The sequence below is a fragment of the Loxodonta africana genome, chromosome 24, assembly GCF_030014295.1.
Source record: "Loxodonta africana isolate mLoxAfr1 chromosome 24, mLoxAfr1.hap2, whole genome shotgun sequence".
Classification (NCBI taxonomy): Eukaryota; Metazoa; Chordata; class Mammalia; order Proboscidea; family Elephantidae; genus Loxodonta; species Loxodonta africana.
The window spans coordinates 42,160,935-42,173,757 of NC_087365.1; the positions used below are offsets into that span (position 1 = coordinate 42,160,935).

Consider the following 12,823-nt stretch of genomic DNA (forward strand, 5'->3'; position numbering starts at 1 on the left):
GGTAACCCCACATGTTTCAGAGACCTACGCTCCATGGGTTTTTCAATGGCTATTTTTTTTTTTTTATAATCTTAAAGAAGTAGATCTCCAGGCCTTTCTTCAGTGGCAACACTGGATGGATTTGAACTGACAATTTTTCAGTAAGTAGCCACGGACAAATCATTAACACCATCTAGGGACCTCCTTTGAATATCCTTCAAAATGGACACTCTGCTTCCTGTCTTTTACCCCTAGTTCCTCCCCTATGTTCAAGCCAATGGAAACCCTCTTACGGTGGAAGGAATATAAGGTGGGTGATAATACCAACAAGAAAACCTCCAGGTGGAACTTGGGGTCACTCCAGGTCCCTGGACTCAGAGGGAAATGGTCTCAATCAGGCTTGGGGCTTCAGCAGTTCTAACAAGTGATCAGGAACTCATGGTGATGATAGTGAAGGCTGTGAAAGGCAGCTTCCTGGGGTGGTAAGACCTATCACTGAGACAGGACATGGTACCTGGGGAAATTATATAAAGAGACTTGGGGGATCATACCAAACATACAGCAGCTAGCAAAGCATGATAGCCACTCCAGAAGAGTGGTTTACTAAGACAGCAGGGTCCTTTAGTGAGACTCAATGAACAAAATTGTGCAGGAGGTAGGGGTAGAGCTTGCAGAAAGAAAAGTGTGATCCTTGTCTCATCCTGGTGAAGGAAAGTCAACAGAAAGTCCTTCTATAAATAATCATGTGTCTACTGATTTTTTAATAATTCAAAGGTAACCAAAATCAGAGTTCATAGAAGAAAAAATCAAAAAGTCAGCAGGAGAAATAAAGTCGTGATAATGCTACAATATGGATGGAGCTTGATGACATTATGCTGAGTGAAATAAGTCAATCATAAACGGACAAATATTGTATGACCTTGCTTACATAAAAAGACAAGAAAAGGCAAATGTATAGAGACCAAAGTTTATTAGTGGTTACCAGGGATGGGAAGGAGGGGGAAAAGGGGGATTAATGGTAATGCAGACACTGCATTGATTAAGGGTAGGATGCACAGCTGATTTTGCAATTTCTTTCAAAAAGTTATATGCCTGTAAAAAGTTGAATTGGCAAAAGTTGGTTGACAGATGCAGTTACAACAACGACAAAAAAAAAAAAAAGAGTAGCTACTGAGGCTGCTATGTGCAACCAGAAACCACCTCATGGAATTTGGTTCCCGGGTTTGGAGGTTTAGGGTCTTGGTTTCCCGAAACATCCCAGATAATTGGCCTAATAATGTATCTGGTGCCTCTGTTCTACCCCCTAGGTTTGTTGTATAGTGCCTGGGGTCTTAAAAGCTTGTAAGTGGCCATCCGAGGCAAAACAATTGGTCTTTATTTGCCTGGAGCAACAGAGGAAAACAAAGTCAGGAATAGGAGGAGGATACAGAAAGCACGGTTAATTGCCTCCAGGAACAATTGCCTCCTTTGCCACGAAACTACAAAAACTGGATGGTGTCCAGCTCCCATTACCGAACATTTTGATCAAAGATTCTATAGAAGAATGCTGATCAGAATGGGAAAAATGCAGAACAGAATTTTAAATTCTCATGGACTCCAGCCTCCTACAGGCTGATAAACCCCTGAAACTACTCCCTAATATAATCTTTAAACTTTAAACCAAAAAATATGCCCTGAAGTCTTCTTAAAACCTAACAAGAGTTTAGCTTAACTAGTAAGCAATGTCTACCTTGAGCACTGTGCTCTTTTGAGATCTATCTACATGGAATCTAACTGACAACAGTATCTTGAAAGATTAGATAGGAAACTCAGGGGGCAGTGAGTTTATGTTAATGGGCAAGGAACAACTCGGAAAGGAGGGTGAGAAGGGTTGCACAACTTGAAGGATGTCATCAGGGTCACTGAACTGTACATGTAGAAACTGTGGGATGGGTGTATATTTTGCTGTGTATATTCTCAACAAAAACAAAATAAAAATAGAACATACACAGCAAATACACCGAAAAATAACAAAGAAGCATTAAAACTGTGTAGTAAAAATGACAAAACTAAAAGTATATATATTTCTGTTGTGACAACAAAGGTAAATGGATTAAAATATAGAAAGGCTCTCCGATCGTCTAAATAAACAAAACCTAATCGTATGTTATAAGATAAACACCTAACACGGAATGACTCAGTAACCTTAAAAATAACAAGCTGAACAGAGATATAATAAGGAAATGCAAATAAACAAAAAAGTGTTGTTCCAAAACTAATGTAAAAGCATCAAAGTAGATTTTAACAAAAAAGAAAAAGAAGAACCACTAAGTGGAGTACAGTGGTCATTTAAAAAACACACGAGTCAAGAGACTCAAAAGGAGAAAAGAGTCTGTAGATTTTAACTCATGTCTCAGATGCTGATCAAAGAGGGAAAAAACATGTTGAGTATGTGTATACTATAATAATATTTACTAGACATATGTTAACACATATAAAGGGAGAATAAAACTTCGGTTCAAATGTTCATGAATTATTTACAAAAAGATCATATTATAGGCCCCAACAGAACTTCAATAAATGAGTCAAAGAAGAAATTATACAGGTTTTGGTCTGTACATTTTCTAACCAAATTCACTAAAACTAGAAATTAGTAATAAAAGCTTATAAATCAACTTCTTCAAAGAATGTTTTATATGGTAAAAAAAGATTGAAACAAAATTAAAAATCAAAGGAAGGGGAGGCTGAGAATACTATTTGTTATATACACTCCAGATAAAAGGTTAATAGTCTTTTTTGTGTAAAGAACTCCTGAGAATCAACAAAAGAAAGAAATAAACCCTCCAAAATAAAAATCAGCAATTAACTTCAGCAGGTAATTCACAAAAGATGAGTAAGAACGGTAAATAAAATCTCTGCATGCAAACTTCCTAAAAAATGACACTGGGGAGGTTAGTGGATGAATATTTTCTTGTTGTACTTTTCTGGATCTTCCCAATTTTCTATAATAATAATGAGCTATTTTAAGATCAAAATAACAATGAAATGCTTTAAAGTGCATTACTTCTTTGTGTCTCTCTGGGCATTTTATTGTTGCTATGTCATGTACCACTATGCAATCAATTCCATTACAGCACCTATCACACCACGTTGCAATTGCTTGTTCATGAATGGTTTCACTCTCTAAACTCTGAACCCATCGTGAATGAAACCAGCATCTCCCTCCATCCCTTTCTTCCTTCCTCTCTCCCCCTTCCCTCACTCTCTTCCAGGTTTATAGAGTCCCCTCTGTACCAAACATGGGTACTTATGCTGGAAATATAAAAATAAGCAAGAAAATTAAGGTCCTAGCCCCGATGAGCCTCCTATTCTAGTGAATGAAAATGGAAATTAAACAAATATTCAAAATTAAACTCCTTCTGCCCTTGGTTTTATGAAGGAAAAAACCAGGATAATGTGATAAAGAGTAGCTATGGGGAAGAGCGTCTATTTAGAGCAGTCAGGAAGGTACTGTCTTGGGAAGTGATGATTAAGATGAAACCAAGAGGATGAAAGTAGTCAGTCAAGGAAGAGGCAGTGGTAAGTGCAAAGGCCATGAGGCAGGATACCATGAGTAGGAGAGATATAAGCAAGGCTGGAGTGTTAGTTGGGGCCAGATGACATGGGATCTTACAAGACAAAGTAAACCATAAAATCAAAGCAATTGCCATCCAGTCAATTCTGACTCAAGGTGACCCCATGTGTTACAGAGGAAAACTATTCCATAGGGTTTTCTTGACTGTAACCTTTACGCAAGCAGGTCGCCAGGCTTTTCTTCCAAAGTGGGTAGGTGGGTTCAAACCACCAAACTTTAGGTTAGTAGCTGAGAGCAAACCACTTGTGACACCCAGGAACCTTACAGGACATTGTTACACAAACCCATTGCCACTGAGTCAATTCCGACTCATAGCGACCCTATAAGACTGAGTAGAATTGTCCCACAGGGTTTCCAAAAAGTGGCTGATGGATTTGAACTGCCCATCTTTTGGTTAGGAGCCATAGCTCTTAACCACTGTGCCATGAGGGCCCCACAGGACATAGTAGGGTTTACATTTTCTTCTGGCTTCTCTGTGGAAATTGACTGGGAGGGGGTAACCGAGCGGCAAAATGAAAGAAAAGAGACGTATCAGTTGATTATTGTAGTCATCAACACAAAAGATGAGTATGGCTTGGACGACAATGGTGGCTACAGGGAGGAAAATAAGATGATGATTTGACAGATATTTTGAAAGAAGAAGTGCTGTTGGATTAAGAGCTGAGGAGTGAAGGACAGAGAAGAATCAATGAGGACTTGGCAATTTGGGGCTTGACGTAATAGGCAGATTCTGGTGCCATATATTGAGACGGGGAAAATGAGATGATAAACATGTATGCATGAACAGCTGGGGTAGGCCAAAGTGTCCTTTTTGTCATGTTAAGTTTGAGATGTCCATTAAACATTTGAATGGATATGTTGAGTAGGAAGCTGGCAATCTGTTTCTGGAGCTCATGGGAGATTTAGGACCAGAGTTATACATCTATGTGTATACTTTGGCATATAGATGTTATTTAAGGCCTTGGAACTAGGTGAGGTGACCTCAGAAGACAGAGTAGATAGTTCAGAACAGAGGCCAAGTCATAAAGGCCCAACAGAGAATTTTTTAGGATGGTAGAGACTGGAGCATGATTTCAGGTGGAGAGGAATTATTCAGGAAAACATCAGGATAAGATACAAGGGGGGTGGTGGGTACTGATTGGATAAGATTCTAGAGGAGGCAGGAGTCAACTGAGGTTAAAGATACCAGTTGGAGGGATTGGTATTGGCCAGAATTTGGTACCTTATCAACTGAGACTGAATGATAGTAATAACAACAACAAAAGAGATAATAACCACAATAATAAAGGTTGGCAATACTGACCATTTATTATGCAGTCTCATTCTATCAACAGCACTAAGAAATGAGACCAGCTGTATTACCAGCTCAGAAAGAAAGCCAGAGGTGGACCAAGGGCCGGGACCCTGGTCTCCTGGCTCATGTTACAGGGCCATGCCCGTTACCGGACATTGAGGAAAAACAGCCTAAGCTCTCATTTAACCAAAACACTTGGTTAGGCAGAATTCTGACTCCAGTTAACCAAAGTTTTACTTGATTAAGTTGTTCAACTACTTTGACTATTTCTCAAACATCTCCTGGGATCTACCCTATATCATAATTAGTAATAAATATTCCATGAATGAACACATTGTTGGTCACGGGAGAATGGAGGTATCCATTTGTTCACTGGTCTCTCTCCATTCTTTTGCAGCAATAAGAATCCTATAATGAGACAGAGGAGCATCCACCAAAATTCCTATTGGGAATTTTTTCATAAAGCATTGTGGTAGGTGAGACTCAGTTTTCTCAAATATGAGAAATTAATATCCTGCTAGAAACAAGGGAAAGAATGTTCTGGATTTTCATTAAATGAGTCAATAATGGTAAAGTGCTTACAAGACACATAGTAAGATATTAATCTTAGCTATTATGATTTCCATTACTCTGGGGTGGGGATGGGTGATGAGAGTGGAAATGCAAGGGAATAGGGATATAGCCTGGCAGAGGCAGAAAGCATTAGGCTGCCCTATGTGACTGTCTCCTGTGACACCCATCCCAGTCTCCACTAAGGTTCCTCCACTCAACAGACTCTTTGATGTGAATCAGGACTGGTAGAAACTGGTGGATGCTGGGCTTTGTGTCCACGTGGAGGTTGGTGGGTACAGGAGCCAAGAGGCACATGTGGGTACAGGAGCCAAGGTGGTGGGGTGTGCAGAAGTACAAGGAAGAAGACAATGATAGCCTACAGAATCCTTGAGGAAGACTCCTGACTCACAAGACAATGGAATTAGGGTCCATCCAGTATGTTCATACCATAGTGAAGGCCACAGATGCAACTGGGATTAAAGTGCCTCCCAGAACAGAATGGGGGGACACTCCCCCCCTTCACTGGAAGTCTGCTCAAAGGAGAATGCTCACAGAACCTGCAGGAGTAAAAAGGGCCCCATCCTAGGCATACCACCCTATAAGCAGAGGGAAAAATCCTGAAAGCTGTTGTAAGATAGACCCTTCCATGCCTTGAGGAGTGGGGAGTCAACAGTACTCATGTAAAGCTGGATGTGTCAGAAATACTGCACCATGCTATGCCTCTACTGCATTAAGTATTCGCTTGGGAAGTGGCAGAGGAGAACCCAGGAAATGTTTGGGCTAGAGGAAAAGCAGGTTACATACCTGCAGCTCAGCCCCAGGTTGTCAGCCAACAAAATACCGGTGAATGTAAATCACCAGACTCCTCTATTCATGTCATAAGGTGCCCTAGAAGATAACCTGTAATCTCAGGTGGAGATCACCCCACCAGTGGACTTCCAGTGTGGGGGCCCTGGTCACAGGAAGCCCCCACCCTCCATCCAGTATGTATCAGCTCCAGTTCCTAGGGATAGATACCACAAGGGTACAGGAGACTTTCAGGACCCTGAGATGGAAAGGCCTACCCAGGTGTTCTAGGACAGGGAGGATGGTCATCTTTAAGCCAAGCACTTTCAGAAGGAAACTCAAACCAAGGCCCTTGAAGGACAAAAGCAGGAAATGGGAGAAGAGCTGGAGGAGTAGGTAAAGAGGCTTGAGAGCTACTCTGGTACTGTGTGTTCACAGAGGGCAGAGAAAGCCGAATGGGATGGGGGACTGAAGTAGGCCACCCATACACTCAGTGATACTCCATTTCAGTGTATGAAGGCAGAGTCCCTGGGGTACAGGGACTGGAAATGAAATCTTAGGCTGGTAATCTCAACTTCTCTGTGGGACATTCCACCCTAAGGCTGCTATTGTGGACCTACTATTAACTGCATGGGTCCCAGCCCCCAGAGCTTCGTTAGAGGCCTGCTGAGGGGCGTATGGAGGATTGGACTTGCCCGAAGAGGTGCAAACCTCTCCCTATACATGAGGTACTGGGCGAGGCTGGGAGGTAACTTCCCAGAATTCATGATCAGCCCCTCAAAAAGGCTGGCTGTGTGCATGTTTGGGAGACTGTGTGGGTATATTAGGCCATGGTTGGGAGCACCTAGTGTTTTAGCCCACCTTCTCTAGCCCTCAAGCAGATAATTTCTGCAACAAAAGTTTCAAGGGGCTGCAAACAGTTTCTCAAAAGACACAAGATAGGAAAATGTTGGTTCACCAGGCTCTTCTTAGGAAGAGGGCCATACTTTCATATTTTTATAGGGGGGTTGCTTTGGATCCCTTAAATGATAGCTTAAGAGAGCTATGGCTATTAATCAGCAGTTCGAAACCACCAGCTGCTCCTTGGAAATCCTGTGGATGGCACAGTGGTTAAGAGCTATGGCTGCTAACCAAAAGGTCAGCAGTTGAATCCACCAGCCACTCCAAGGAAACCCTGTTGGGCAGTCCTATAGGGTCACTATGAGTCGGAATTGACTTGACAGCAATGGGTTTTGTTTTTGTTTTAATGTTTTCTTGTCCTTTATCATCTTGGTTCAATTAATGAAAAATGTCTATTTGTTGCCCATCTGTCCATCCATCCACCCATCCATTTACCCTTCCATCTTTAGTGAATAAGATTTGGTTCCTATCCATAAGGAGCTCTGCATAACCAATAATCATATATACCTACAATTATCTTACTGGGCATATCATACGTGCTTGATGCCATAAAACAGAAAGGGGACACATACCCCAGCTAAGGGAGAAAAGGATGCCACCATCCTTATATGGGATACTACGGTTAAGTCATAAAAATGAGGCCACTATTGCTGATCAAATTCTACCATTTGTTGGGGCATTTTCTCATGGTGGTAGGTGTTTTAAGAACTGAGCTTGGAGCCAGAGGACCTAGGCAGGATTATGTGGACTTCAGTTTACCAATAACATTGCCTACTCTAGAAGACAACATGTGTTGCTACCTAACATAGGAGTTATTGTACAGATAAGAGGAAACATGCCTACCAAAAGGCTGGGACATATGGGATGCCTAAGCAGTGTCTTTTTCCATATACCTCATCAAAGAGTATGGCAAATGGCAGGACTGCCCCCTTCCTGGGTCATTGTTTCTGCTCATTTTACTTCCACTGGTAGTCCTATCCTAAACCTGTTTGTATCAGGCCCTGGGTAAGGAGTTTCTAACTGGATCCCTAAGGGCTAACTGGGGGCCTACATGGGTTTATAGAGCTGCTTGGTGTTTTGCCCAATGATATGGCGGCAAAAATCTAGGGGAAGGGGGATCTGGGTTCTAGCCCCAGATTTGCCCATGGTCTTCTGTGTGCTCCTGGACTTCATTGTCTATCTCTGGGTGACAACTTCATCACCTACATAAGAATTCAGCAAATCATGACCCAGAAGCCAAATCTGGCCCACCACCTGTTTTGCACATAAAGTTTAATCGAAACACAGCTATGTCCATTCACACGGCTGCTTTCATGGTATAACAGTAGAGTTGAATAGAGGTTGTGACAAAGGCAGTATGGCCTGCAAAGCCTACAATATTTTCTATCTGGCGCTTTATAGAAAATGAAAAGGATCTACAAAATGGAGATGAACCAAAGCCACATGTGCCAATGCACATTTTGTAAATATCTATGGGCAGAGAAACTATATAATTTATTATTCAAACTGGGCCACTTGAGAGAGTGAAACAGATGTGCTCAACAAAATCACCAAGACAACAGGAATAAACCAGGAGTGTCCCAGGCAATCCAGGATCCAGGGCCGTCTATCTATAGAACACTATCCCTAGAGTGAGACACGTACAAAAAAGAGGTCCACAGTCAAATTTACAACTAAGACAATTAATTAAACAGGTTTCTTTCTGACTCCTCCAAGCTTGCACTTGGCCAACTGTGAGTCTTCTAGAAGGGAGTAGGTGTACTGTGCAGTTTTTCCAAAATGCACCTAACTTTGACCACAGCATCCTTCATCATGGAGCATCCTGGGGAATGAATGGTCCACAGAATGCACTCTCCAAGGCACGTAATGGGGATTCTTCCCATGGTATACTGGCAAGAGCATCTCTCCCACTCACGCGATCAGGCAGATAGTGAATACAGGGCAATGACCCTCACTACAACTCTGAAATACAAACAGCTCTGAAAACAAGCTTTTTCACCTATGAGTTATATAAAGTAATTTAGTAGCAAATTCTAAGCTGAACTGATCTGATGCTATTTACGGTCTTTATTTATCCCACCTCTTGTGTATATCTGGAAGTTTTGCTATAGGGATTAGTAATATATTTGATGATGGGGTGCTGCCTCAGACCCTACTGGGAGTGTTACAAAACATGCAAGAGATGCAAACATATTATCTTTTAAATTCCAAATATTCTGAATTCTGAACTACATCTGACACCATGAGTTTCAAATAAAGGACTGTGGACCTGGTACTAGTTAAAACAAACTGCATAAAGGAGGAAAGACACATAGAGATAATGAGGCCTAAGGATATTTACCTCAAAACATTTAGGGTCAAACACATCACATTGCTAGTAACACACATGTTAAAATCAAAGGGTTCTCCCTTTTACTGACGAGTTATTGCTTTTCTAAAGAAGAGATTAGGGATTTACCTTGACCCAGAGGGACTACAGTCCACACCAACCAGTATAAAGCCAGCCCTCGCCTGACTCACCTCAGCAGGACTGGTACCTGGCCTGGCTCAGAGAACCTTGCTGAATAACTGACAAATGGACGAGTAAACTGAGGGAGTGCCTGAGTGATGGGCTGTGAAAACACTCACATAACCACTCTACCGTCTGCATCAACTGAAATTAAGTCTTTCCAGGGCTGGCTTCCTCTTTTTCTCATTTCTTCTCTCCCTCATTTCCTCTTTCCATTCTCTTCCTAACTTCCCTTATTTCCCACCTCTGCTTCTTGGCCACGTCATGGATGGGCAGAGAAGATGAGAGTGGGGAAAACAAAAGAAACCATGGTTACACACATGTGCATCTAGGCCTCTCTGCCAGGCTATCTGAGGTTCCCTGGCATCATGGGGTAACTTGAGCTGCTTGGTGGTCCCTGCTCCAAACATGTGGACTTATCACCCACTTCTGAAAGCCTCCTGACAGAGGACTCCAAAAGGTAAACCTTAAGAAAACTCTCAGACCTAGGCCCAGAGTTTGCAAGAGGCAGCTGTAAGATTCTCAAGCACTGAGTGTTAACAATGAGCCAATCTCACACCACGAAGGCCAGGTCCCATCCTCCATGTCCTCTACACAGCAGGAGTGCCACGTGTGGCCGAGCCTCTCAAGAACTCTCCCAAAGGAAGTTGTGTAACTAAGTGGTCAAGAGTTCTGATCTGTACTACACAGAACAGCAGCCTCTAGCCCCATGTGGCTATTGAGCACTTGGAACGCGGCTAGTGAGACTGAGAAACTCAATTTCCCATTTTATGTAATTTTAAATTTAAAAACTGATACTTGATTCAGTAATTGGAAAACTTTTAAATGTTTGGAGCAATTTGCATATACGTGCCCCCTTCTTCAGTTGTAAAATTTATGAAATCTAAATACAAGTATTCCCAATGAAAATGTAGCATTTGAATTAAGATGTGCTGTAAGTAGAAAGTACACACTGGTTTGTAAAGACTTAGAAAAAAAAGAACATAAAATATCTCATTACTAATTGTTTATATTGATTACATGTTTAAATGATGATGTTTTAGACCAAATCAAAAAAAAAAAACCCAACAAACCCTTTGCCGTCGAGTCGATTCCAACTCATAGTGACCCTGTAGGACAGAGGAGAACTGCCCCACAGGGTTTCCAAGGCTGTAAATCTTTACTGAAGCAGACTGCCACATCTTCCTCCTGTGGAGCTGCTGGTGGGTTCGAACCGCTGACTTTTCATTTAGCAGCACAGCACTTCACCACCGCGTTGCTAGGGCTCCTAGGGCCTGCCTAGAAGCTCAGTAAACGTGAATTGAATAAGTACATGAGTAAATGAAGCCCTTTCAGACCTAACAACTCCTAGCCAGGCAAGAGGCATATAGATTTACTTTTTTTTTTTTTTTAATCAAATCATGTTAAAACAACCTATTTTCTACATACCTGGTAGAAATGTGGCCAGAAGGTGCTGATGGCGAGCTCGGCCTTCACCCAGCCCTCGGTGACGACCCCGGACACATTCCAGACAGGGTTCCCCTGGGGCCCTCCGTTCACCTTCACATAGACATTCAAGGCTCCCGGGCTGGACCTGTCTCGGCTGGAGAAGTAGTAGTGAAAATCGATGCAGTGGGTGTCATTCTCCTTCAGAGTTGGCAGGAGCAGGTGAGCTTTCTGGCCGGAAGCCCTCCCCGAGCTGTTCACCATCATGAAGGATCCTGGAGCAGAGGCAAGGAGAGAGAAAGAAAACCCTTCTGAAAATAGGTTGCACCCACAAACATGGCAGCCAGAGGTGTGGCCAGAGCGGGATTCACATAGGAGGGCCTGGTTAACCCTGAGGCAGCCAAGTGTCCTCTGTGAGCCTGGGTGTCTTCTTCTGTTACTGGGAACAAAGACCCCAACTCAACAAGGTGGCTTTAAAGATTAAGAAGAGATACTAACATGCACAAAGTGTCTGTACAGAGTAGGCAGTCTGTAAGTTTTTACATCTGATGTGAAGCTCTAAAAACCCAGCAGCTCCTGAAGGAAGCACCGAATAAAAACCCAGGGATTTAATTCACAGGTGAAGTGAGGTGAAATATAACCTCATGCAAACTTGGGCTGTTTCAGCAGAAGTAGAACCTCTACAATATGGGAGGCACCATGATTCCAACATATTCCACCTGTATTCTTGCACTCTACCAGGAAATATATGTGTATATATATATATATTGCTGTCACATCGATTCCAACTCTAGGTGACCCTGTGTGTATCAGAGTAGAACTGCACTCCATAGATTTTTCGATGGCTGTAATCTTAGGGAAGGCTCCCTGTGTGGCGTAAACAGTTACGTGCTCAACTGGTAACTGAAAGGTTGCTGGTTCAAACCTACCCATAGGCACCTTGGAAGAAAGGCCTGGTGATCTACTCCTGAAAGTTTCACAGCCTTGACAACCCTATGGAGTGCAGTTCTCCTCTGTAACACACAGAAATAGATCACCAGGCCTTTCTTCTGCAGTAAACCAAAACCAAAAACCAAATCCAGCGCCGTCGAGTCGATTCCGACTCATAGCAACCCTATATATATGAGTCTTCCGCAGTACCACTGTGTAAAACCACCAACCTTTTGGTCAGCAGCCAAGTGCAAACCATTCGTACCTCTCAGGGAACTCTAAAGAGAACCACATATCAAAGGGGGACACAGGAAAAGTAGAGTATATTCATGTAAGCAAGCAAGGCCCTGAAGAAATGTGAGAACCAGCTGAAAGACGTTCAGCCTCAGAGGGAGAATAATTGATACTTGTAAAGCACTTAAGGAATGCCAGTGTTGACACTAGGTATTAGATTAGATAGACACACAGATAAATTTAATCCCCAGAATGACCCTTGGAGATAGAAGATTTTACTTAAAGATTGAGTGACTTATCCTGGGTCACTCAGACAGAGACGGATCGGACCCAGGTTTTCTCCAACTTCAAAATTTATGCTACGCTAACAATTTGCAGAAAGCCTGACTTCTATCTCTAAGCATTAAAAAGATATCTTTTAGAAGTGGCCTCTATTAAGTTGCTGTGCAGACTGAAAGGTTGCTCCCAGTTCTTCACCCCTCCCTGGATCCATGCCCTTTGTCATTGGCTTTGTTGTTCCTCCCAGTAGAAGCAGAATGCACGTCCCCACCCCCCGATTTTAGTCTCCACCATATGACCTGCTTTGGTCAATGGGATGTTA

At 42.5% G+C, this 12,823-nt stretch overlaps 1 protein-coding gene across 1 annotated transcript in view; it reads right to left on the reverse strand.

Annotated features, from left to right (window-relative positions):
• PTPRT (protein tyrosine phosphatase receptor type T) overlaps positions 1 to 12,823 on the reverse strand; it is a 1,291,533-nt gene that overhangs the window by 828,162 nt on the left and 450,548 nt on the right. The window contains exon 3 of the mRNA XM_064276097.1: positions 11,062 to 11,333. Coding sequence (XP_064132167.1) covers positions 11,062 to 11,333 — 272 coding nt within the window. The remainder of the gene's footprint in view (positions 1 to 11,061; positions 11,334 to 12,823) is intronic.